Source organism: Artibeus jamaicensis, unplaced genomic scaffold (assembly GCF_021234435.1).
Source record: "Artibeus jamaicensis isolate MK-2021 breed Jamaican fruit bat unplaced genomic scaffold, CSHL_Jam_final contig_1526, whole genome shotgun sequence".
In the NCBI taxonomy this organism is placed as follows: domain Eukaryota; kingdom Metazoa; phylum Chordata; class Mammalia; order Chiroptera; family Phyllostomidae; genus Artibeus; species Artibeus jamaicensis.
In genome coordinates this window covers 1,946,389-1,971,421 of record NW_026521297.1, presented here as the reverse complement: position 1 = coordinate 1,971,421, position 25,033 = coordinate 1,946,389, and the positions used below count along the sequence as shown (strand labels likewise).

The following is a 25,033-nucleotide window of genomic DNA, read 5'->3' as shown; positions in this document are numbered from 1 at the left end:
ATTTTGTGAACCATATCAAAAAGGGAAAGTGTTGTGGTGTGAGGGTGTCATTGAGAAGGGGCAGTCACGGAAGGCCTCTCGGAGGAAGCGGCCTTTGAGAAGAGACCAGACAAACAATGAGCTCCGTGAGGAGAGAGGTCCAAGCAGGAGGCACAGCCAAGGCAAAGGCCCGAAGGAAGAAACCGCAAGAAGGCCACGGGTCTGGGATCCAAAGTGTCCCGGATTCCGAGTTCTTAAGGTTCCAGGTCGCCGAGGCCCGGGTTTCCAGCTCCGCGCACGCGGGACTCATCCCGATTCGACGGGCGCTGGAGGCTCCGGACTCTGCCTCCCAGGTGCTGAAATTCCCTCCGGGCTCTGGCCGCCGGCCTAAACTTTCCCCGGGCAGTGGGCGGGGCCAGCCTCACCTGCGGGGGGCGGGGCGCCTGACCGCCCGGCCTCTCGGAGGACCCGCCCACGGCCCGGGACGCCGGGCACAGCTGGGAGCGGCGGAGCGTGCGTGGCTTTCGGGGCGCCGCGGGGCACCGCGCAGCGGAGTGAGTCCCGGAACCGGCCGCGGTCAGGTGGGCGCCGGGTGAGCGGGTCCGGGGTCCCGGGGACCTCGAGGATGGAGGCAGGGGCGGAGGGTGAGGTCTGGGCCTGGCGCACCCCTGGGCCCGCTGGCTTGGCAACGGGGACCGGCCCGGGGGGCCTCTGGCCCGTCCCTGCCCCGCCCTGGGGCTCCCCGGGCTCCGGAGGCCCAGATGGGGCCGCGCCCCCTCCCCCGTGCTCAGGTAAACAGGAGCGAGGGCGGAGCTTCGGGGGAGGGAGGGGGCCCTTCTGACGGCTGCCGGGAGGCTGGGGTGCGCGGGGCTGGGCAGGAGTAAGCTGAGCGCTTCGGGTGGCTGAACAGGATGGAGATACCGCGTGCGTGTGTATGAGACGGTACAGGAAGCCGAGGGGTGTCTGGGATGGTGTGGGAAGCTCAGGTGTGTGCAGAGATGTCAGGCTGTGGATATGGGTGTGAAGGGGAGACGGAGGACTGTGGGACCTGGAGGGACGGTGTGAATGATGTGGAAATGTGGGTACCCTCTGACTGTGGGTTTGTGATCCTGTGCGTGTGTGGGGCTGGGTGTATGGGAGGGACCTGAGCTGTGCATTAGGTGTGAGGGCGGCCAAGAGGTGGCATGGCTGTGGTTGTCTTTCTCCCTGTAAGGTGGGGTGAGTGGCAGGGAGGTGGCAGTGTGTGCGACAGGATGGCCAAGTGGGGTGTGACTGTCACCGTCAGCCCTGCGGTTGTGCACACAGGGCTGAGCAAGTGTGGGGGGCCATGCAAGTGTGGAAGCGGGTGTGCGTCCGGGAAACAGCCCTGGCACTGTGTAGCTGTGCGGGTCCCTGTAGCTGGTACTGTGGTGTCAGTCGGACTGTGGGTGGTGCAGGTGAGGCCGTGTCTGGAGCACGGGGCTCAGCTGCCTGAGGCTGCAGGTGGTTGTATGTATTGGCAGAATTGCATGAATGCTGGTTGTAGTGGTCGGTGGTTCTTGACCTCGTGTGGTTATGTTTGGCTGTTTATGGGGCCCGTGTGTGACATATGGCACTAAGGACAGTGTGACACACACACATACATATAGAAAGGGACTGGCAGGTGCACAAACATATACAGAGAGAGAGATTGAGGGTGACGACAGTGGAGGCCCAGCTGGTTGCAGCGTCCTCCCGTGCACCGAAAAGATTGCAGGTTTGATTCCCAGTCAGGGCGCACACCTAGGTTGCGGGTTCGATCCCTCATTGGGGCCTGTATGGGAGGCAACCAATTGATGTGTCTCACATCAATGTCTCTCTCCTCCCCATCCTCCCTCCCTGCCCACTCCCTCCCTTCCTCTCTGTCTAAAATCAATAAATGTATCCTCAGGTGAAGATTCAAAACGTTAAAACAAAGACCCACAGGATTACAGGCTGCCCTCCTGCCTGTCCAAGTGTGTGGGACAGTGAACTTGTGAGCAGGGGCGGAAAGCTCTGGGCAGCTCGACGGGCACACCCCGGCCTGAGAGCAGTGCGCCTGAGAGGGTGTGTTTGGAAACCGGGGCACCGCCTCTGCGTGTCTGCACAGCCACCTGTGCCCTGGGCACCCACTTGGGACAGGGTAACTGCGCCTGAGTTCAGGGGCCGTTTGCACGCCCATGTTTGGAGCTGTACATGTGTGTCTGTGTGCGCCCCAAGTGAAAAACCCTGGCTGGCCCGGCAAGGGGTTGGGGGGGGTTGGAGGAAGCCGGGAGACAGTGGCCTATCCATCATCTGGGAGTGTGCGGGGTTGGAGGAGGCGCCGGACACACAGGGGCGACTGGGCTGCATGAGGGTGGGAGGGGCCGTGTGTCGTGGGCCTGAGCGAGGGGACAGCCTGGATGGGCGACATTTGGGGTTTGGTTATATTTTCACAGGTGAAAGAGTTCGTGTCTGCATGTGTGGCCTGTTAGCGTTTATTGCTGAGAGAAAATAACATGCATCTGTGTGTTGGGTCGTATTCCCAGGTGGGGAGTGTTTGTGCCCATTGGCCTAAGCCAGCGTCTTACATACGTTAGGTTGTCTTTGAAAGGGGCGTGTGGCTGACGGGTGTGAGTGTGTTCGTCGAGTCGTGTGTTTCTCAGGGGAGGAAGCGTGTGTCGGGACTGTGCTGTGTTTCTGAGAGAAGGATGTGTCTCACGTTGTATTTCGAGAATCCCTTCCGAGGGCGTGTGTTGAGTTGTATTTCCGAGAGCGGGGTGTGTTTGTGTGTGTGGGTGCCTCCAAAGGTTCCAGAGGCACTGCCAACTGTGTCATTGGCTTTGTCACCCGCACACAGCCACGTGAAGTCCCACGTGTAAGACCCCCACCCATTATGATCTGGGCCTAAGACCCTCAGCTGTCGCATGGCCTGTGACATCCACGGGCCACGCCTGTCACTCGTGTGCCCCAACACGCCTTGGGCTGGCTGGGCCCGTCCGCAGCGGAGGGCAGAACCCCATTCCCTCAGGGTCTGTCAGCTCCTCAGGGCCCGGGAGCCCACATGTGGGGCCCACCTCCTTGAGCCCCCCATCCAGAGGCCTCCTCTGCTTCCGGCCCCCAGTCCCTCGGCCCGCTCCTCCTGTCCCAGCCCCCAGCCCCAGCGGTCTGACTGGTTCCCGACAAAACACCCTGAGAATGAGCTCACTGAGAGGCCGCCGCCTCCACACACCCCGCCCCACACACCCAGCAGCGAGGCGCCTCCAGTGCCAGGCCACGCAGCCAGCAGGGCTGGGCCGGGGTATCCGGGGCCCTTGGGGTGGCCAGGGCTGGCCAGGGGGGCTGGGGCGGGTGGGAGGCCGCAAGCCAGCCATTTGCCCCCTTTTGGTTAGTCGCACCTGGGTTTGGGAGCCGTTCTCAGGGCTGGGAACCGGCAGAGGTAGACTAGCATGTTCCCAGTTGAGGGCTGGCCAGGACGGGTGTGGGCCAGGATGTCGGCGGGAAGGCGGAGGGTACGGAGGCAGAGGCTGGCTGGGATGGCCAGAAAGGGAGAGAGCTGGGGCCAGGGGCAGGGTGGGGGGGTGTTCTGCTGGCCGCAGTGGCTTAGAGGCTGCGGGGCTGGCTCGCCCGGCCTTGACAACGATTCCACGATCCTGTCTGCCCCCAGGAGCAGCGATGTCTGTGCAGGTGGCAGCCCCGGGCAGCGCAGGGCTGGGCCCGGAGCACCTGAGCCCTGAGGAGCTTGTGCGGCAGACGCGGCAGGTGGTGCAGGGGCTGGAGGCCCTCCGTGCTGAGCACCGTGGCCTGGCGGGGCACCTGGCGGAGGCCCTGGCAGGACAGGGCCCCGTGACCGGCTTGGAACTACTGGAGGAAAAGCAGCAGGTGGTGAGCCACTCGCTGGAAGCCATCGAGCTGGGCCTGGGCGAAGCCCAGGTATGAAGGGGCTGGCCCTGGTGGGCAGATCTGGGGGGAGGCCTGGGAGGAGGGCCCAGGTGTGCAGGGGGATAAGCCTGGGGTCCGCGAGACCTAAGGAGCTAGGTCTGGGAGGGGGCGGCTCTAGGTCAGAGACGGGGTCCCTGAGTGGTGTGTGTGTGGGCCTTTGGATGTGACAAGAACCCCTGAACCATATGGGGGGGTCCTTCCACAGAACTGTGGGTCCTGGGGAGACTTTGGGGTGCATGCATAGGGCACGAAGTCCCCGGGTATAATTTGTGTGCCTGGGTGAAATCAGAGGGGTCCCTGGGCAGGGTTCGGGTTTGTCCCCGGGGGCCTCTGTGCATCCTTGAAGTCATCCCGGAGGGCTCTCAGCCGCATCTGGGGGGCGTCCTTGATAGAACGGGGATGCTCTGGCCTGAACCCGAGGCCAGGCCTGGGGCAGGCGCTGCCTGAGCCCTGACTCCCGCCGCTGCCGACCCCGGGCAGGTGCTGCTGGCGCTGTCGGCGCACGTGGGCGCGCTGGAGGCCGAGAAGCAGCGGCTGCGAGCGCATGCCCGGCGGCTGGCCCAGGAGAACTCGTGGCTGCGGGAGGAGCTGGAGGAGACGCAGCGGAGGCTGCGGGCCAGTGAGGAGGCCGTGGCCCAGCTGGAGGAGGAGAAGAGCCACCTGGAGTTCCTGGGGCAGCTGCGGCAGTACGACCCACCTGCAGACAGCCAGGTGCTGCGGGGCCGGGCGAGGCGGGGGCCATGAGGGGCCCCGACCCTCCATAGATACCCCCCAACCCTCCATGGAGCCCAGGGCTGTAGGCCCTCAGAGAACCCCCCCAACCCACCAGAAGCCCCCAGCTGTTCCACAGAACCCCCAGATCCCACCCACCAGCCCTCAGGAGACTCAGGAGACCCCAAGATTTAGGAACCCCACCTCTGAAACGGCCTGCCAGCCCTCCTGACCCCCCCTTTCCCGTCCTCTCCGCAGCAGCCCGAGTCGCCCCGTCGCCGAGACAGCCTGGCCTCCCTGTTCCCCGGCGAGGAGGAGGAGAGGAAGGGTGGGTGCGGTGTGTGTGGGGGGGTAGCACGTGACCGTGGAGGTCAGCCGTGCAGGGCGCAAGACTGAGGCTGGGGAGGGACTGCGGGACCCCGTGGTCTCTGAGCAGGGGACAGGGGAGGTCAGCCCAGGGTGTCAGGAAGATGAAGCAGGTGGCTGTGGGAAGTGACAGGAGTCAGGTGAGGCTGGTAGGCGCCTGTGTTCATGTCCCAAGGGCCACTTAAATGCCCAGGGCCCCACGATCCCGAGGGACAAGTGGACAGCGAGGTGGCTGTAGCTCTGGGAGGTCCCTGTCCCCTTTTGTGAGTCTGGGGCAGGGGTGGGGGGTAGGAGACCTGCAACAACTGGGTCCCCGCCACCCCCAGGTTCTGAGGCGGTGGGGGCAGCGGCAGCCCAGCAGGGCGGCTACGAGATTCCGGCGCGTCTCCGGACGCTGCACAACCTGGTCATCCAGTACGCGGGGCAGGGCCGCTACGAGGTGGCCGTGCCACTGTGCCGCCAGGCCTTAGAGGACCTGGAGCGGAGCTCAGGCCACTGCCACCCCGACGTGGCCACCATGCTCAACATCCTGGCCCTGGTGTACCGGTGAGGGCCGCAGGGGGGCTGCAAGGGTGGGAACCGTCACCGGGTGGAAGAGGAGACCCTGGGGTCTGCTCTGTGGGAGTGGGTTACAGGCACGGTGGGGAGTGAGCAGAGACCCGGAGAGGCCACTTGGATCCAGGCAGAGGTCAGGGAGTGTGGGTGGCAGAGACCCAACCGAGTGGGGCCATACCTGGGGGGAGGGGGGGCCAGAGGTTTGGCGGTGATCTGGAGGTATGGGGACCTCGTGCTAGACTTAGGGGGTGTGGGGAGACCCAGATGGGATTCCCCAAAGGGTACCGCCCATGCTGGGCTCTGCCCAGCACCTGCTGCCCCACCCTGGCCGCCCCACAGGGACCAGAACAAGTACAAAGAAGCCACAGACCTTTTGCACGATGCCCTGCAGATCCGGGAGCAGACACTGGGCCCCGAGCACCCAGCGGTGAGTGGGGGCCCGGGGGCCCTGGGGGGGCTCTGCCTTCCTGCCCCTGACCTGCCTCTTCCGACCCCACAGGTGGCTGCCACCCTGAACAACCTGGCTGTCCTCTACGGGAAGCGTGGGCGGTACCGGGAGGCGGAGCCCCTGTGCCAGCGGGCCCTGGAGATCCGTGAGAAGGTCCGGCCCCTGCCCAGCCCGAGTCCCTTGTCCTAGGAGGCCCTTCCCACTTGGTCCTGAAATGCTCTGTGGATCCCGCAAGGATACTGACCCTGGGCTGCCCCGGTGACCTTTTATGCCCTTCTCACTGGGTGTTGAGCCTAGAGCGCCAGTTCCCATGACCCATCACACTTGACCTCCCCTGAGCTCCATGTGCTCTTGACCTTTGACCTCTCTCCTTACAACTCACTTCACACGACCCCAAATTCGTACAACTCCCTCCCTGATCTACTTGTTTGACCTTGTATGCCAAGGTCAAGGTGGTTTCTGGACCATCATGACCTGTGACCTGATGACTGTCCAGTTTTGTGGAACTTCGGCCCACCGGCCCAGTGCCCCTTCGATCCCGTAACCCCTAACTTGTGACCCACCTTATGGCTGCTGTGTCGTGTGGCCTGCCAGTCCTGGATGACCCCAATGACCCGTGACCCCCACCACCCCTAGGTCCTGGGCGCCGACCACCCGGACGTGGCCAAGCAGCTCAACAACCTGGCCCTGCTCTGCCAGAACCAGGGCAAGTTCGAGGAGATGGAGCGGCACTACGCTCGAGCCCTGGGCATCTACGAGGCCCTGGGCGGGCCCCACGACCCCAACGTGGCGAAGACCAAGAACAACCTGGTGAGGGCGCCGTGGGCCCCGGGGGCCCTGGCAGGTAGCATGCTGGGGAGGCCCCGCTGCCTCAGGGGTGGCCAGAGGCCAGGAGCACCCCCCTCTGCCAGGCCTGTGAAGGGGTTCTCAGCCTCGGCTTCTCAGCTGGGCCCCGACCAGGGCAGGCTGGAGGCACAGAGCACAGGCAAGTGGCAGGAGATAGGCCAGCGGTGGCCGCCGGAGAGCCTGGCCTGGTGCAGACGACAGGATCGGACGTTTATTAGGTTCCAGATCCCCTGCTCAGTACTCCCCCCGTACCGTCCATTTCTGAAAAGACCCTGTGAGGTAGCGTTCCTGTGGCCCCGCATTTTGCAAATGAGGAAACTTAAGGCACAAAGAGGCTGTGTCACTGGCCTAAGGTGCAGCGGGGACCAGGCTGAGCCAGAAAGTCCCCTGGGGTCAGGCTGCAAGCTGGGCTGTAGGTGAGGCCTGGAGTGGGGGTGGGCCCCACGGGGCGGGTGCAGGGGGCTGTCCCCTGCTGTGCCGGGAGGCGGTGCTGGGCGTTCCCAGACCTGAGCCGGGATCAGCCAGGCCCCACCCCCTGCAGGCCTCAGCCTACCTGAAACAGAACAAGTACCAGCAGGCGGAGGAGCTGTACAAGGAGATCCTCAGTAGGGAGGACCTGCCCGCCCCTCTCGGTGAGTCCCCAGTCCCTCCCCACTCCCCAGGTGGCCTCTTCGTGTCCCCACCACAATGTCCCCCATCTGTCCCCCAGGAGCCCCCAACACAGGCAGACCTGGCAACGCAGACCAACAGGTGAGGAATGGCTCCACTTTGGCTCCTGGGGTGGGCACGGGGACTGGGCAGGGGTGTGGGGACTGACCGGTGTCCCGGGGGCCCCCAGACCCTCCGTCGGAGCAGCTCGTTCTCCAAGTTCCGAGAGTCCATCCGGCGAGGAAGTGAGAAGCTGGTCTCCCGGCTCAGGCGCGAGGGCACGGCGGGAGCAGCCGGGTGAGTGTCAGATCAGATCCACGAAGAGCCCCGGTGTCTGCGTCGCCTCCCCGAGTCCTGCTCCAGAGCCGTCCATAGCTCCCATCTCCCCTGAGCCGGGGTGGTCTTCCCAGGGTGGGAGCCAGGGTGGCCCCCTGGGCTCACTCGTCCCCCTGCAGGATGAAGAGAGCGGTGTCGCTCAACACGCTGCACCCAGATGGCGCACGGGCTCCCGGGGCCCAGGTGAGGCGGGTGAGCTCGGGGACGGAGTGGGGGCCACTCCGACAGGCCCGGAGGCGAGGGAGGGGAGGGGACAGGCTGGCGCTGGGAGCCAGGAACCGGTAGGTTGGAATGGACCCGAGGACAGAACTGATGGGTTTTCCTTGGGAGTCAGGTGGGGACAGGAGGGTGAGCAGCAGCCACCACAATGGACACGCTGGGGCAGCTCTGGTGGCAGCTGGGGCAGGTGGGTCCCTGCCCTTGCCCACCCCTGTGCCTGTCCCCAGTCCCCCAGCCGGTACCTGAGTGAGGCCTCTCGAACCCTGAGCACCAGCACCCAGGACCTGGGCCTCCGCTAGAGTCGACAGGACCAAGTGGCTGAAGCTCTCAGGGAGGGCGGGGGAGGAGTGGGCACAGAGGAGTCCTTTCCTGTCCCTGCCTGGCCCCGCACCTCTTGGGGACAGCCAGTGGATTGGGCTGCCCTCCCCTCCTGCGATTAAAGGCTGTAGATCTGGCTACCAGGAGTGTCTGCCTGAGGCTTCCTTCCTTCAAGGGCCTTTCAGCGTCTCCCTGAGGCCCCTCCACGCCCCTGGGACCGGGGCCAGGTGAGACGCAGGAGCACTGGGGGACAGTGTTTACGGCCCCGCCCCACCTGGTGCTACAGCTGCTGGGCGATCTGCTGGATCCTCCGCAGCGTCTCCTCGGACTCCAGCTGCTCCAGGCTGAGCAGGGACAGGCCCAGCTGGTCCTCCTGGAGGGGAGGGCCAGAGGGAGGGGTCAGGCCAGGCCGGGGGTCGGCTGCTGCACTTCCTCCCAGGCCCCCACGAGGAGATGGCGGTGCACAGTGACAGGGGGCAGCTGGCACGTACGGAACCACACGAGGTGTGGGGACAGCTGGGGTCTGGACGCACCCACACAACGCAGAGCATGCTGTCCCTGCAAACGGGGGCCAGGAGGTGGCAGCCAGACAGCCCTGTCCCAGCTAGAAGAGGGTCAGCTTCCCTGAGGCTCCACCTGCCTGCTCACCCCGGTGCCCCCGTCCTCCCCGGGGCTGCCACACACTTGCTTGGCTGCAGCCCCTGCCTCCGGGCACTTCCCAGGCCGGGCACGTGGGGGCACACACAGGCCTCTTTGCTGGGGGCAGGCTGGGGTTAGGGCGTGGGGAGGAACGTGGGGGTGGCCACCTCCAGCTCACCCTGTGGAACGGCTGCGCCATCTGCCGCAGGAAGTACTTGGCCACCTGGACTCCCTCGTCCACGGTCAGGTTGAGGTTGGCGTCTGTGAGGTGCTCCTGGATCCAGCGGGGCAGCTTCCCCCGCTTGTCTGCCCGGGCAAACCGCTTCCAGGAGGAGGGCGGGAGAGGACGGGGGCGTCAGGACCCCAGGGCGGGGGCTCGGGCCTCCCTGCCCAGCCCTGCCCACCTGGACCGTGACTGACTGGGGGAACTGCTGGGTTGGAGGGGCCCCCCCCAACCCACACCTTGTCTGCGAAGATCATGAGGCCGTAGTCCGTCTTGCCCCTGATGGCCCGGCCCACACACTGGGCCGCATGGCGCATGGCGTCGAAAGTGAGGAAGTCGTTCTCTCGGATCTGGAACTGGTCCCGCAGGTACTCCAGCCGCGCCTGGAGCGGGGAGGTGGGGAAGCGGCCCTAGCTGATTGCCTGCCCTCTGCGCGGGTCCTGGGGGAGGGCCCCAGGGAGGCCCTGGCACCTGTGACCCCCGGCGCGGCTCACCTTGAGGATGCGGCTCTGGGTGTAGACATAGGGGACACCGAACATGATGACGGCCCGCCCGAAGTGGTGCACTGTGTGGGCAGGGGGGAGGGGACAGGTGAGACCAGCCACAGAGAGCCACTGCACGTGGCCCCGGGGTGGGGGGAGAGGGGCGTGCTCTGAGGGCCCCGCCAGCACCCAGGGATGGAGGGGAGTGGAGGCCCCGGCGGGTACGCAGGCAGGGCCAGGGCCCGGGAAGGCTCTTGGGAAGGGAAGAGCCGAGTCTACTCACCAAAGTCGATCCCCTCGGACACTTTGCCCCGAGCCACGGACAGCAGGATGGCCCCTCGGCCGTTCTCACAGGCCTGTGGGGGGGAGGGGTGGCCAAGTCGGGGCTGCAGCCCCTCAGAGCGGCCACTTTGGCCCCTCCCCAGCCGCTCTTTCAGCATGACACCCCCCTACCCCCATACTCACCTCCTGGTACTTCTCCAGGGCAACACTGGTCTCGGCCCCATCCTGGGTCTCAATAAAGAGCAGCTTGTTCCTCTGGATGTTTTCGAGGATGCCCTGGGGAAGCACACTTGGCCGGTCAGGGTGTGGGGCGGCGGCAGGAAGGTTAAGCTCACGGCATCCTGGCCAAAGGCAACTGTGCCGGATTCCCGGGCAACAGACCACCTCCCTCCCCGCTGGAGACCCGGAGGGAGGGGGTGCAGGCCAGGCTCGGTTCTTCCGGGGGAAACCCCGTGATCCTGGCAGGGAACTGACCCCCATGTGTCGGACAAGGACAAGCGGGGGCGGACACGTGGCCCAGGACGGCCGATCGGGACGTCCTCCCCGCCCCCTGCAGTGACTGGTGGGGACGCTGAGGAAGGCCCGGCAGAGCCCATCCGAGGCTGCCTGGAGGCTGTGACCGAGACCCGTGACCGAGGACAGAACCCAGGGTCTAGAACCACACCCCCTGGCAGACGGACACCTGTGGCCTTCAGTGGGGAGAGCTCTTTGGAGCAACTGGCTTTGCACACGGGGCGGAGGGGGAGGAGGGGGAGGCCCTGAGGTGCTCACAGAGCTCGATGTGAAGCTGAAACCACAGAGCTTTCTAGAAGCAAACGCACGAGACCACCTCTGTGACCCCGGGGCAGGCAATGGCTTCTTAAACAAAAGGCACTCAGGACGGGGGCTCCTGCTGTGTGGGGAGAGCCTGTCTGAGGACAAACCAAGGTGGTGGCCCCGCGTGGAAGAGGAGCCCACCCCCACCACTCTGTGGAGTTTGGATTAGCCAAGTGCACCCACCTCACCCCGAAGGAGTGTTTGCTTTCACCGACCCCCAGAGCTGGATCGCTCCCCTCCCCGCCCCCTGCCCCCGCCGCCCAGTGCGCGGGGCCTGTCTCCACAATGCCCCACAACCTTGCGCGTGCGCTCCCCATTGCAGACTCTGCCCCGTCTCAATTCTCTGAAACCTTCCCCTAACAGCACGGCACCCAGCTAGGGTCACGCCTGCTACCCAGTGTCTCTGCAGGTCAAGCCATATATGCTAGGGGACAGCCGTGGTGGTAACCCCCCCAAAAAGCAGCTAGGGAACAAGGGACCAAGAGAGTAGGGGGTAGTTATCTCCCCTGAGGGGTGCGCCTTTGAGGGACGGGCCCACAGGGGCTGCTAACGCCTCCAGTCTCAACCCAGGTGTGGGGAGAGGGGTACAGGGTCACGCACTCTCTCTTCTTCAAACCGTTCATGTAGTACACACGCCTGCCACCATTTACAGCACAGGTGACATTACACAGAGCAGAACCATGACCGGAGAAGGGCGCCCTCCCTGGGTGCGGGCGCAGGGCGGCGGGCGTACCTGCTCGTACCAGGAGGCCACGGTGCTCTCCATGTACTGGTAGCTGGTGAAGAAGGCCACGATGCCGTCGGGGACCACGGCGGACATCTCCAGCAGGAGGTTCCCGTAGTTCCGGATCACCGCTGGCAGGGGTCAGAGGTTGGGCCCGCCGCTGGCCTGGGCCCTGCTCCCCACTGACTCCCTACCGGAGCTTTCCTGTGCAATGCCTGGCCTTGAACCCGGGACTTCCCAGAACCCCAGTGAGCCGTCTTTGGGCTGTTCGCACACACATTCCACTTCTCTGTGCAGACGGGTGGGCGGGCGGCACCTCCTGCCCATCCCCCAAAGCTAGGCGTGGCCACGTGACCTGCCACGGCCAGTGAAATGAGTGAAGAAGTGGCCGTGTGTCACTTCCAGTTGAACCCCTTTGTGAGCCAGTGTACAGTCCACCGTGGTCACCATGCTCCCTCTGGCCACATCTCACCACAGCAGTGACGTGTCCAATGGCGGGGGTTCCCAGGGAGGTGACGTTGAGCAGACCCCCCACCCATCCACGACGCACAAACCGTGGACAGGAAGCAACCCCTGTGTGAAGCCACGCTGACTGGGGCGTGTTTGTTACTGCAGCAAGACTTACACCGCACTGACTGGTAACCCTGCCTCTTGGAACCCACACAAACCACCCCCACGCTCGGCATACCAATGTCGTCCCGGGTCTCAAATTTGGAGCTGATGGCCACCTGGTCGTTGCCGCGGCCGATGATCTGGAGAGAGCAGGAGAGGTCACAATGAGCGAAGCAGCAGTGACCACTCCGATGTGTGTGCCGGCTGCCAGCTGCTGCTGGTCTGAGCTTTTTAGAGACTCGGTATCACTGAATGAACCCTTGGCTACCTGTTATCTGTGCTGCACAGAAAAATGACCTCAGGAGGTGGGTGGTCTCCGCCCAAGGTCGATCGGCAAGTAAACACCAGAGACAGAACTGCACCCGAGCCTGCCCATGTTCCCAGCCGGCCAGCACACCGCAGCCGGCCCCAGCCTCCGGCCAGTCGGTCCCAGGATCACACCCCTTGCCATGACCTTGACGGACACCATGCACCCCGACTGCCACCTCACACACCCGTGCTACAGTGCGTGGTGGCTCCGGGCCACAACCCCTGGAAGACAACTCCCAAAGCCACCACAGTCTGGGAGTCCGGATGTTCTGTTCGGCACAAACGAATAGAGCAGCGAAGGCTGCCCTGTCCTGAGTCCATTCAGAGTCTGACTGATGTCCCTCTGTGACCCTTTAAACCATTTCGCTGCTGACGTAGGACTTTGGCAGGATACTGCTCAGGCCCGTGGGGGCTGCTGCACAGCACGCAGCATGCGCCTGGTTTCCCTGGTTTCTGAAGCCCAGAAAATGCTCGGTTCGCAAACACACCTGGCCCCGGGCTTCGGATGAAGGACCGAGGGCCGGTGCTAAGCTGCCCAATTTACACAGACTGAGGCAGAGCAGAAGGGTCACTTGCCAAGGTCACAGCCAAACAACGGACCGGGCAAAGCTGGGTCAACCAAGGGCCGGGCGCTGGGCCTTGTGAGTGTTCCACACCCATGGGCTCCCTTCCCTCCGCCGCCTTGGGAGGCGCAGAGGTGGCACCCAGTTCACAGACGAGACACTGAGACCGGGGGAGCGGCAGCATCCGTCCCGGGCCTGGGGGACCCCAGAACTGTGCCCTGAGCAGCAGGGCTCTCCTGCCTGATTGATGGACGGAGCAGATGGAGGAAAGCCAGCCCCTCACACGCATCTCCCCGCCCCGGCACCCAACTCCGTCCCACGCACCATGGGGCACAGGCAGACCCGGGCCAGCGTCATGGTGAAGGTGGCCATGGTGACAGGGTGGAAGTCCAGGATCCGGGGGTAGATGTCCAGCGGCGACAGCGTCTGTGGTGAGGACAACAGGAGGGATCTCAGCAGGACTGGGCGGCCACCGGGGGCCCCACAGGGGCGGGCTGAGGCCCGGGCGGCCGAGAAGGGCCCTCACCCCAGACGTGATAATGACGGACTGGAAGCGCTCGAACACGGGTTTGATGGCCAGCGAGGCGTCCATGCAGCTGTGGGAAGCAGGCGAGGTGGTGACGGCCAGGCCGGGGCCAAAGTCCCAGAGCCCGTTTGTGCCCCCACTGGGGTCAGCTCTCACCTGAAGTGCAGGACGGGGTTGGCGATGGTGGGGGTCCTGTCGTCGAAGGGCTCGATGATGATGGTGAACCCTGCGGGGACCAGTGAGAGTCTGGGGCGCTGGTGACAGCCGCACCCACTCACACAGCCCCCACCCCCACAGTGAAAGAGACCAGCCACCTGCAGCCCAAGCCTTAAAACCCAGGCACCTGAGTCCAAAATACACCGCAACCCCAGGACCACTCCTCCCCAGGACCAGAACCTGTGCAAACTTTCATGGAGGGTCCTGGGCAGAGAGCACCCAAGGGTCCCGCCTCAGTCTCTCCCAGGGCTGCAAGGGACCACCCTGCTGCTCAAGCCTCCTCCCTCGACCTTTCTGTCCAAGCTGCCAGGAGGCGAGGCCGTCAGCTCTGCCTGCCCCGACCCGGTCCCCAGTGCGGCCGCCAGCCCCTCCGGCCCGAACCACTGTTGTCTCCTCCACACGGAGCTCCCAGCTCCCACCACCGTCCGCCCCCAGAGGTGCCCCGTGAAATCCCAAGTCGGGTCACATCTCTTCCCTGCTCCGAAGCCCCTCACAGCCCCCACCACACCACACCCCTCCTGGGGTCCAGAATCACCTGCGGGGCCTTGCCACCCTGACCCCATCTCCTTGCTCACAGGCCTCCCGCCTAATTTGCAAACACCGCCAGGCTCACGCCCCCGCCCCCGCGGGGCCCTTGGGCTTGCAGGCCCCTGGCAGCTGTCAAAGCAGCCGGCTCCGCTGGGTCTCGCGGACTGGGCTGGGACATCAGCTCCTCCAAAATGCCCTCTCTGGCCACCGCCGGCCAGCTCCAACATGGCGGCCTCTTTGTTTCTCATGAACATAATCACTTTCTAGAACTACCCTCGTCTGTCTTTGCCACCATGCTTTCCCTCCAGAATATGAGATCCAGGGGGTTCCTGCCGCTTCCCCAGTGCTGAGCTTGGCCCATTAGTTGAACAAATAGATAAATAAAGTCACACATTCAATTTCATTTCGTTAGGGGGGAAAAAAAAAAGGTCAAGTCTTCTGTGCCCAGCCCTGTGCTGGGGACACGGCAGTGACCAAGACAGCTCTGGCCCTGCCCTCTCAGGGCTCACACCTCAGGGACAGGGACACAGAGCTGCCTGCGGACAGCGAGCACCCAGAGTGGCAGGGCTGGGATGGGGGAGCCCAGAAGAGGGGCCGGACCCAGGCTGGAAGGCAGAGAGGGCTTCATGGAGGACGGGACGTTTCTACTAAGCTGGGACCTGAGGATGAGGGGGTAGCTGGGGGCTGAGAGGGTGGGGGAGGAATTCCAGGTAGAAGAAAGTGAGGTGCCGGCAGAAAGTGGGGCCGAGAGGAGAAAGGCAGCCCCAAAGGGGAGAGAGAGGGGGCCAGAGGGACGGACGCTAAAGGAAGCTTCCCGCGAGGCTCGCTGCCGGTAGGCCGGCCCTGCGGTGCGGGAATGGACTCTCTATCCTCCTGCCCAGGCCAGCCCAGCCACAGGACATCAGGCAGGCCTGACCCAGTTTCCTGAGAGGGGAATAATCCCCTGGGGATCATGCAAAGCCCTGGGCCCGCCTACAGCGAGGAAGGGGAGGGAGGGGTGACCAATGAGGCGATGAAGCCTTTGGAACGCTTCCCCTCTCCCTGGCAAGCTGGAAATTGGAGCACCATCCTCAACTGCCCCTTCCCACCCCACGCTGCCACGGGCAGGCCCCAAGTCCCCGCCTCCCTCCCTTCTCCCTCTCTCCCTCTCTCTCCCTCGCCCAGCCCTGGCCCAGGCCCATCTACCCTGCCTCCAGTCCCAGTGGGAAGAATCTTTCTAAAGCGAAAATCTGCCCCGGCCTCTCCCTGGCTCAGAACCTGCCATGGCTCCCCAGTGCCAAAAGGAACAGAACGACCAAGTCCTTCCCACACCCTAAATGGGAGGGGACCCCAGAGAACTTCTCGGGCCTCATCTCCTATGAGCACCCCCCCCACCTCCCCAGTCTGCAGCCAGAGGGAGCCTCCGAAAATGCAAACCCGGCACGAGGCCTGCCACACAAACCTGTCGGTGGCCCCCCAGCGCCCTCAGAGCCCGAGCCCCTGAGCCCAGCTCTACAAGGTCCTGAGTGTCCGAGTCCCACAAACAACCCTCTGGCCTCCTCGGGGACCTTGCTTCCAGTTGCCTGGGGGCCCGGCAGGGGCAGGACGAGGTGCGCTTACCCTTGGCGTAGGTGCTGACTAGGGTGGCGAAGTTAGCCAGGAGGGTGAGCGGGGAGAAGTCGGCCAGGTCGGCGATCTCCAGGGTGTGCAGGAGGGAGCGGAGGCGCTCAGCACAGAACCTGGCCGGGGCGGAGGACAGGGTCAGGGGAAGTACGGACGGTTCAGGAAGCCCCTCCTCCGCGGCCAGAGCGCATGGCCATGCCTCTGCCTCCACAGGGGGCCGGGTGCTCAGTGAGGGCAGGGACTGGGGCCGTCTCGGCCACCTCTGTGCCCGCAGGCTGTCCAAGTGCCAAGTGCACAGCAGGCAGAGCCGAGACCGCACGATGGCAGGCAGAGTGACAGTCACACACCACCAGAGCCACGGGATCCCATGTCACACACGGTCACACAATCTCAGATGTGGGTTCTCCGTCAAAACAGGAGAGGTGCAGCCACACCCAGGATCCCAGACACATGACTCCTGCACAGCCACACGGTCACACACTCACGCCCAGAACCTCACACCATCTCAGCCATACTCGGCCACCCTGGTGACACATCCGGCATCGGAGTCCCACATGCTCACTCACCCTCGCGGTCTCACACACACTGCACCACACCCACGCACACACGAGGCCACTGGGCCACAAACGCTGACCATCGGGATGGAGGCTCACGCCCTGGGGGACAGGGCCTGGAGCAGCGCCACCCGCCTCCCCAGTTTGGAACCTGCTCCTGTCACCTTTCAGGCCCGTCTTCCATGCCCTCCTCACCCCATCTCCACACTGGAGCGGGTGCCCCTGTGGGTCCCCCACCCCAGCGCTCCCCAATCTGGTTTGTCCCTGTCTGGAGAAGGGTTGGTGTCCCCACTGGACTGAGCCCTGAGGGCAGGGCCAGGGCTGACCCGGTCCCACTGTGTCTCCAGCACAAAGCAGGCCCTCAGAGCACCTGTGTTGAGCGGAGCACCAGGCGGCCCCAAGGGCTGCCCCATCCCTTAGAGGCGGAGCGGCCAGGAGCTGCAGCACCCCCCCCCCGCCTGGCTGTGCACAGCTACCCCCCCAGTGCCGTGTGACCCTGGGCCACCGTGTCCTCATCTGCAGCACGGGGACACCGTGAGTGTAAAGGGCTTACTTAGCTCATCACCGGTGCTCCAGACAGAGTGGGCACGGGTATCACTGCTTTCTCCCTCCACCACCACGGAAAGGAGACGCCCGTACCCATTCCCAAAGTGGGCGGAGATGGAAGGCCAGAGAGCGAGACTCATCCAAACCAGCCAAGGAAAAGCACGGGAAGCCCTGCCCTCCGGCCAGACCTGCTCTCTGGTCCTCAGGGTGAGCATGGGGTGGGGCAGTGAGAGGCGCTGCGGGGAAGACACAGGGTCCTGGGGGCCTGGGGCCTTTGCTCCAAGCTCCCGCCTGCTGGGTCTCGTCAGGAGCCCCTCCTCAGGGCCCCCCTCTCTCTCCTGCCCTGTGGCCCGGAGTGGAATGACCTCTGAGCACTTACAAGTGCCCCTGCTGGCCCTGCCCAACCCCTATGTCGATGGCGTGCCCATTACACTCTCTTTGGGTGAAGTCTCTGCTCAAGCCACGCGCTGCCTGCCAGGCCCTGCCCAACACGGGGACCCCAGGGCCAGCTCTGACCTTGCCCTTGGACCTGCCTGCTCTGGGCAACAGGGGTCATGCATGCTTCCCCCATCTGCTACTCCTCACTGACTCCTGACACCTGCAACATGATGACCCCAGGCCATAGGTGCAGGGGACAAGGCTGCTGCCAGGGACCCGACCCCTTCCCCGTCCCCAGCTGGGTGGGGCTGTACCTGAGGGGCTTGCGCTGGATGCACACGCGCTGGGCCAGGCCGCTCAGGAAGGCGGGGGGGCTCTCCTGCACCACGTGCTGCACGCGCAGCCGCCACTTGACGTACTCCAGCAGGCGCCGTAGGAAGCCCAGGAAGTGCTCGGCCGTGCGGATGGAGCCTGGCACCGCCTCTGCAGGGAGAAGGGGTCAGCCGCTACAGCACGGGGAGAGGGGGCCAGGGAGCCGGCTGAGGCGGGACAGCGGCTCACCCTGCAGCACTTCATCGGGCAGCACGGGGTTGGCCATGTGGGCGTCGGTCTCCCGGGCGACACTGGCCTCCCGCAAGCCCTCCACCAGGCGGCGGTACTCCTCCCGCAGTCGCTCCTCGTCCGTCTGCTTGATCCTGTGGGGAGGCCGGGTGTAGGACCAGCAGGGGACACTGGGATGGGGCTGGTGTCCCTGGAGGCAGGTCGGGTGGAGAACAGGGGCTCGGGAGAGGTAGGGGCAAGGTAGGCCCCAGGGTCCGCCAACTGCCTGCATCCCCACCTGAGCACTGTCTTCTGCAGAGTCTCCAGGTTGCCCTGGCATCTGTCGAGGGTCCGGCGGGTGAGGTTGACGCTCATGGAGTCGATGCAGACATTGTCTGAAGGGGGTGGGGCAGAGGGCGGGGCTCAGGTGGGCGGAGACCCAAGCAGACCAGGGCTGGCTCCGCCTCCCCGGCCCCGCCCTCACCGATGTTGTGGGCCTCATCGAAGACCACGACGGCCTTGCGGGCCAGCTCCTTGGACACCAGGTCTGCAATCTTGGGGTCCAGGAGGTAGTGGTAGCTGTAAACCACCACGTTGGCATGCAGGATCTGGGGGGCCAGGAGGGAGGGTTAGGCCTGACTGCCACAAGCGATCCCTGAACCCAGCTACCTTCCAGCCGCCCACAGTACCGCATCACTTCTTCATAGGCCTACAGAGGTGAGGCAAGGACGGACAGACAGACAGACACAGGCGGACATGACACAGGCAGGCAAAGGAGAGGCGAGGACAGACATACATGGGCAAGGCACAAAAATAAGGTGACAGACGGATGCATGGATCCATAAAGAGATATAGACAGACAGACAGACAGACAGACACAGGCAGTCACACGGGCAGGCAGCCTGGAACCCTCACACACGCCCCCTGCACACCCCCTGCCCAGCCTCCTCACCGAGTAGCGGGCAAGGAAGTATGGGCACCAGCCCTGGCGCCGCCCCATGGCCTTCAGATCGTCCAGGTTATAGATGCCAGCAGGGAGGGGCACCTGGCGCCCGTGAATGTCAAATTCCTGGGGCAGGACAAGAGGGAGCCTGGGGGTCAGGGACGAGGGCTATCGCCGGCCATCTGGCCCGCCCTCCCTCGGCCCTGTCCTGGCAGGCACCTCGTAGAAGCGGCAGTGGGGCAGGCTGGTGTCCTGCTGGTACTGCGCCCGCACGTAGGAGGCTGTGAGGCTGTGGCATTTCCCGTCCACGTCTTTCCCAAAGCGCAGCGGCGTTACCTGGGGAGCGGGGCAGGGGTGCGGCTCAGCGCTGAGGGGCCGGGGAGCCCAACCACCGGCGGAACCTGGCGCCTGCCCCTCACAACTGGGTGGGGTGAGATGGGGGGATTTTTGGGAAAACTCGATCTGTTTCAATAACAGATAGTTAAGACACCTGGGAACTTACTGCAGGGGGCAAGACTGGCAAGATCGTTGCCCTTAAATTATTAGTTTTAAGACATTAAGCCCTGAATACAATGGAGTATTATGCAGCCATGAAAAAGAAAGCAATATTCCCACTTTCAACAACATGGTTAGAGCTTCAGGGCATTATGCTAAGTGAGATAAGTCACACAGAGAAAGACAAATTACTTCGGTTCTCGCTCATACATAGAAACTTAGAAAAAGAAAGAAAAAGGAAAGAGAAACAACACAGCTCATAGAAGCAGAGAAGAGACTGGTGGTTACCCGAGGTGGGCTTGGGGTGGATGAAATGGGCAGAGGTGGCCCAAAAGTACGAACTCCCGGTCAAAGTCATGCAGATGTAATGTACGACATGGTGATGACAGTTAATACTATACTGCATATTTGAAAATTGTGAAGAGAGCACTGGCTGGTGTGGCTTAGCGGATTGAGTGCCAGCCTGCAAACTCAACGGTTGAGGGTTCAATTCCCAGGCAGGGCACATGCCTGAGTTGCAGGCCAGGTCTCCAGTAGGGGGTGCGTGAGAGGCAACCACACACTGATGTTTCTCTCCCTCTCTTTCTCCCTCCCTTCCCCTCTGTCTGAAAATAAATAAATAAAATATTTAAAAATAAAGTTAAAAGAATAGATCCTAAAAGTTTGCATCATAAATAAAAAACTGCATGACTATGTAAGACCACGGATATTAACTATATGTAGTACAGTCATCATTTCACGATATATAGAACATTGAATCATTACATTGTAATGATGTGAATTAATGAAATTAATTGAAATTAATGTCAATTATAACTCAAAAAACAATAAACAAAAAATACATTAAGCCTGTGAGATTCTTTATCGTGTAGATTAAAGATAATAGCTTAATCTTTTACTTTACTTACTTATTTTTGAAAGATTTATTTAGTTTTAGAGAGAGGGGAAGGGAGGGAGAAAGAAAGGGAGAGAAACACCAATGTGTGGTTGCCTCTGGTGCGCCCCCTACTGGAGACCTGGCCCAGAACCCAGGCATGCGCCCTGACTGCACATTGAACAGACAACCCTTTGGTTACCAACTTGCACTCAATCCACTGAGCCACACCAGCCAGGGCTATGGCTTAATCTTTTAAAATGCTCATATAATCATGCCCATGGGGAGGTCTAAGTATCAGAAGAGGGTCTGAGCACACAGCAGGGCAGGCCGCCTGGCTCACAGCTACTCTGTGCCCCCCAAGACCCTGCTGTGGCACTCCCACAACCCAGGGCTGCCTTTCCCCCAGACAAAATCTTTCCTTCACCCACTAGAAGGCCCCAAGGCGGCTGGCCCTGCCCTGTCCCTTTCCTATCCTAGCAGTTGTCAAGGCCATCATATGTATTATTTCTCATATATTCTTACGGATAACCTTATAGAATGCATTACCACAGGTCAAGTGCTTAGAAAAGAGCCTGGTACACAGGGAGCCCTGTGGTTCTGTAATGTAATTTTAAAATCACAACTAATATTCTATGTGTCATATTCCTATTAATATCGTAACAACTTCTAATATTTTTTTAGTTCTTTGTGTATGCTAAGGGCTATACATACATGATTTCACCTAATCTATTTTTTAAATTAACTCAAGGTAGATTTTGTTGTTGTTTTAAAGATTTTATTAATTTTTTTCTAGAGAGAGGAAGGGAGAGATAAAGAGAGGGAGAGAAACATCGATCAGTTGCCTCTTATATGCCCCCAGTGGGGGACCTGGCCCGCATCCCAGGCATGCGTTCCTAATCGAACCAGCAACCTTTTGGTGTGTAGACCGGCACTCAATCCAATGAGCCACGCCAGCCAGGGCACTCACCTAGTCTTATCAACAACTGTGTGAAGCAGATACTTATTTATCCTTACTTTACAGAAAGGAACACTGAGGCCCAGACTGCAGAAATCACCTACCCCAAAATATACAACTAATACGTTTCAGAGCCAGGAAACCAGGCCTGCTAGACTCCAGAAAGTGCATTTTTAACCTTCCCTAGGCTGGGGGAAAAGCAGGAGGGCTCTCTGGCGGAGGTGTGCTTGCCTCGGCCATGAGCAATGAGAGGAATTTAGTGAGTGCAAAGAGAATTCTGTGCGTGGCCCCTGCATACTTTGTGGAGAACTCTGGTCTCGGGTGCTGAGGTCGGATGGAAGTTTCCTCAACCCCGGAGCTTAGGGCGAGGGGAGGAAATGGGTGCTCACCTCAGGATGAATACACAGGTTCTTCCGGGAGCTCAGAGCTAGCCCCAAAAATGATAGCTTCTCACCCTCCTGCTTCTCATAGAAGTTGAGCAACTTCCGAAGCTCTTCAATGACCTGTGCCAATGGAGGAGGGAGGGGGGCTTGGCCTCAATGAAGGCACAAGCCCCTGCCTCGCAGGCCCCAGCCTCTTCCTCAACTTCACCAACACCTACCCCCCAACCTATGATGGCAACCACCAGGGGGACCGGTGAGGTCCAGCAAAAGTGGAGGAACATGACGACTGGCCCCCACTCACCTTCTCAATCTCAGGCACGGTCCTTGAGCAGTAGATGAGTTTGGTCACCTCCAGCGGGTGTGCCTGCCAGTGACAACCAGCTCAGCCCCTGTGTGGCCCCTTTTCCTCCTCCCCCGCCACAGGCCCAATGGTCCCCTTACCCGCTGGTACGCCATGATCAGGGCCAACAGTGACACTGTCTTCCCGGTGCCTGAGGGCATCTCCAGGACACCATGACCCTGCATGTTGGGAATAAGAGGAACAAAACACAGGCTCTCAGAACTTCAGGGGCATAAACACTGGGGACACCCCACCCCTTCAGAAGGCCACCATCTTGGAATGGCAGGACAACACAGCAATTGAAAGCCTGGGACCCAGGAGACGCGGGTTTGAAGCCCGCTGCTGCCCCCTCGTGGTTGAGTGGTCTTTGGCAAGTGCCTTCAACTCTGGCCTTAGTATTCTCATCTCTAAAATGGGCCTAATAAACCCTAATGAAAAACTGGGTTACACATTTAGCATAGTACCTAAGTGAGCCCCCCCCCTTTTTTTAATTTAGCAAACCCTTCCACAACACTTACTCTGTGCCTGGAAGTATTTCTAAGTGTCTTACATAAGGGTTTGTCAACCTTGGCTCTGTTGATACTTGGGGACGGGATACTTGGTTGAGGAGAGCTGTCCTGGGCACTGTAAGATGTTTAGAGGCATCCCTGGCCTCTAACTACTAGATGATAGAAGCACCCCAACTCCAGCAGTATGCCAGTCAGGAATGTCTCCAGACGCCGCCGAATGTCCTCTGGGGGTCCGAATCATCCCCAGTTGAGCGCTACTATCTGACTTAGTGAATCAGCTCATGTAACCCTTACATTAACCTCAGATAAGATACTATTACTACGCCCATTTTGCAGAGGTGAAAACTATGGAAGAGAGGTTAAGTGATTTAACCAAGGGCACACAGCTGTGGACCCAGGATTCCAACTCAGGTAGCCGTCCCCAAATTCTACATGTTCCTCACCAGGGCGTAGTGCAGCCTTTGATAAATGTCAGCTGTTGCTATTATTCCCTATTATTATTTTAGACAACAGGAGGTTCAAATTTCTATCTAGACCTCCTGCGTTTGCAGTCCTGGCCGCCCGCGCGGCAGCCTCACGCACCTTGGCATCCAGCGTGCGTTTGAGCTCCAACATGTAGGAGAACTGCTCCGGGTAGATGTAGTCGTACGGGAAGTAGACCAGCAGCCCGTCCACGTTGAGCCTGGCAGTGTGGGCTGCCCGGTCAGTCCCGCGTCCCCTCAACCCCTCTCCAGCCCGTATACTCCCCAGTCGTCGGGCCGAAGGAGGCTACCTGACGGGCTCGGCCCGCCAGCTCTCCCGGATATCCCCCAGCTCCCCAGGACCCAGAGGGTTCCCTCGGTATCTCCTCGCTGCCCATCCCCGTTACGGCACCTTGAGTCCCCGCGGCTGTCCTCACCCCACCCTTCAGTCGCCCCTCGCCCCGTAGGGGGCCCGGGCACGCCCACCGGCCCCCACCATCTTCCACGACCCCGCGCCCACTAGCGAGCCGCGAACCCCAGCCCTCCTCTCACTTCATGGCGCCGGCCGTAGCAAGAAGCAGCGTCAGCCCGCCTCTCTCGTGAATATTCAATGAGGCAGGATCCTTGGGGCGTCCAGGAGGCGCCGCTCCACCTTCCTCCTGATACCATTGGCTGATCCTGCTCGTCACTCACTGGAGAAGAGCCAATCAAGATAATGCGCGTGCGCATGGCAATGCGAGGGCGGACTCACGGGAGAAGCGGTGCGGGAGGCGTCACTGAGGATCCCCGAGGACTGAGAACAAAACCTGGGAAGAAGAGAACCGAGGGAGTCGATCCCACATATTAGGATTCGGTCTTCCCGCATCAAACGAGATTATCTGAGTAGCAAAGAGAACCTAGGGGGAAGTAACAGGCAAACTGGGGACTCATTTAGGGCCCACGTGTTAGTAATAGCTTCACCACACCAGACAAACACGCACTTAGAAAACACCTACTGTGTCCTAAACTTCTCTGGGATAAGTACCTCCTCTCACTTATTAAGCTCCTGCTATTTGCCAGATACTGTCTGAAGCAGGCAGTAATAAAAAGGCTTGGTGGTTAAGTGGTGGGCCTTGGAACCAGAATGCCTGGGTCCAAATCCTGGATCCCCTGTCTACCGCCACCTGTGTGACCTTGATCAATTTACATCATTCTCCGGTGCTCCATTTGAGTTTCTACGCAGTAGGGTAATTAGGTTATCTACAGTGAGGACCACACTTCAACTAATCCACACAATGCAGTTAAAACTGGATTTAGCATTCAACAAATGCTAGCTCTTATGCGTTTGTTTCGGAAATAATGATGGGGCATGTACTGTGTGGCTGGACTCTGTGCTAAGCCCTGGGTTGCCACTTCATAATCGCCTTGGTTTGTTTCATTCATTCATTCATTCATTCATCCACTCACATATATTCCCTGAGCCCCTGCTTTGCACATCCGGTGGTGGTTGGTGGAAGGCACACAGCAGTGACTGACGGAGACAGCCTCAGCCATGGCCTCTAAGGGCTCAGTTTCCGGTGGGGAAGACAGGCTCCTCCGTAGACGGTGAGGACCCGGCGCGTGCAGGGTGGGGATGCAGATGGGATGGGGAGCAGCCCCTGACCCAGCTGTAAAGAGGCGCAAGTTTTTCTCTGAGACTCGGTTTCCTCACCTCTAAATGATACGTACACCAACAAATGACATTTATTATACAGTCACACAAATGAGAATATAATTCCAGAGTCAGACAGAGGCTCTGAAGATAGGTCCTGCGGAGCCAGAACTCATTATGGTAGTGATGGCGGGGGCAGGTGTTGAGCTAGTTCATGAGGTCACCAACCTGGCCTTGAACCTTAGCCCAAGGGACGCTCCATGGGAATGGCTACCCCCAGAGATGCTCCATGCAGTACATTGTACAGAACAGACTGGGAAGAGCAAACCCACGTGATGTCAGGTGGTTGGGGATAAACCCTGATGACGCCTTCTGCTTAGGAAGAGTCGGAGCTCCCCGCCCCCCATTCCAGCCCCATCTCTGTTCTTCACTTGCCTCCTGGTGTTCTCCTGCTTGTGCATTGTCTCCCCGACCCTGCCCTGCCTCCTCTTACCACTCACCTTCAGTTCTCAAAGAAACATCGCCTCCTCCAGGAAGCCCTTCCTCACCCCTGGGC

At 61.3% G+C, this 25,033-nt stretch overlaps 2 protein-coding genes across 5 annotated transcripts; one reads left to right on the top strand and one right to left on the bottom strand.

Annotated features, from left to right (window-relative positions):
- The first annotated feature begins 479 nt into the window (after positions 1-479).
- On the top strand, positions 480-8,485 carry KLC3 (kinesin light chain 3). Of its 3 annotated transcripts, none has more exons than XM_037148031.2 (13): positions 480-560; positions 3,623-3,888; positions 4,378-4,608; positions 4,867-4,936; positions 5,301-5,520; positions 5,869-5,956; positions 6,029-6,130; positions 6,614-6,787; positions 7,365-7,455; positions 7,533-7,573; positions 7,662-7,768; positions 7,927-7,990; positions 8,254-8,485. In XM_037148031.2, the coding sequence occupies exons 2-13, from the start codon at positions 3,631-3,633 to the stop codon at positions 8,323-8,325; spliced, it is 1,518 nt and encodes a 505-aa protein (XP_037003926.2). In that variant the 5' UTR covers positions 480-560; positions 3,623-3,630; the 3' UTR covers positions 8,326-8,485. The 3 variants fall into 3 exon arrangements, with proteins under 3 accessions (XP_037003926.2, XP_053524583.1, XP_053524585.1); XM_053668608.1 differs by having other exon boundaries at positions 509-571; XM_053668610.1 differs by lacking the exon at positions 480-560 and adding an exon at positions 2,476-2,504.
- On the bottom strand, positions 7,013-23,434 carry ERCC2 (ERCC excision repair 2, TFIIH core complex helicase subunit). 2 transcript variants are annotated; one of them, XM_037148028.2, is made up of 24 exons: positions 23,400-23,434; positions 22,969-23,068; positions 21,979-22,056; positions 21,839-21,901; positions 21,544-21,657; positions 19,047-19,163; positions 18,837-18,953; positions 18,369-18,492; positions 18,183-18,279; positions 17,906-18,039; positions 17,659-17,827; positions 15,864-15,982; positions 13,677-13,746; positions 13,521-13,590; positions 13,319-13,420; positions 12,199-12,262; positions 11,520-11,641; positions 10,154-10,246; positions 9,972-10,044; positions 9,701-9,771; positions 9,446-9,589; positions 9,162-9,305; positions 8,619-8,717; positions 7,013-7,920 (listed from the first exon to the last, which is right to left on the bottom strand). In XM_037148028.2, exons 1-23 carry the CDS (start codon positions 23,402-23,404, stop codon positions 8,625-8,627), a joined length of 2,283 nt encoding a protein of 760 aa, XP_037003923.1. In that variant the 5' UTR covers positions 23,405-23,434; the 3' UTR covers positions 7,013-7,920; positions 8,619-8,624. The 2 variants fall into 2 exon arrangements, with proteins under 2 accessions (XP_037003923.1, XP_037003924.1); XM_037148029.2 differs by lacking the exon at positions 23,400-23,434 and adding an exon at positions 23,260-23,307.
- Between the last annotated feature and the right edge of the window lie 1,599 nt (positions 23,435-25,033).

Excerpts from the sequence above, each read along its gene's own strand:
- ERCC2 (XM_037148028.2), bottom strand. Across the intron at positions 15,983-17,658 it reads ATCCAGCGCAAGCCCCTCAG|GTTCTGTGCTGAGCGCCTCC; the intron begins GTACAGCCCCAC and ends CGCCCCGGCCAG. Across the intron at positions 9,306-9,445 it reads TCATGATCTTCGCAGACAAG|CGGTTTGCCCGGGCAGACAA; the intron begins GTGTGGGTTGGG and ends TCCTCCTGGAAG.
- KLC3 (XM_037148031.2), top strand. The coding sequence starts at position 3,631 with ATGTCTGTGCAGGTGGCAGCCCCGGGCAGCGCAGGGCTGGGCCCGGAG. Across the intron at positions 5,957-6,028 it reads TGGGCCCCGAGCACCCAGCG|GTGGCTGCCACCCTGAACAA; the intron begins GTGAGTGGGGGC and ends CCGACCCCACAG. Across the intron at positions 7,574-7,661 it reads CTGGCAACGCAGACCAACAG|ACCCTCCGTCGGAGCAGCTC; the intron begins GTGAGGAATGGC and ends GGGGGCCCCCAG.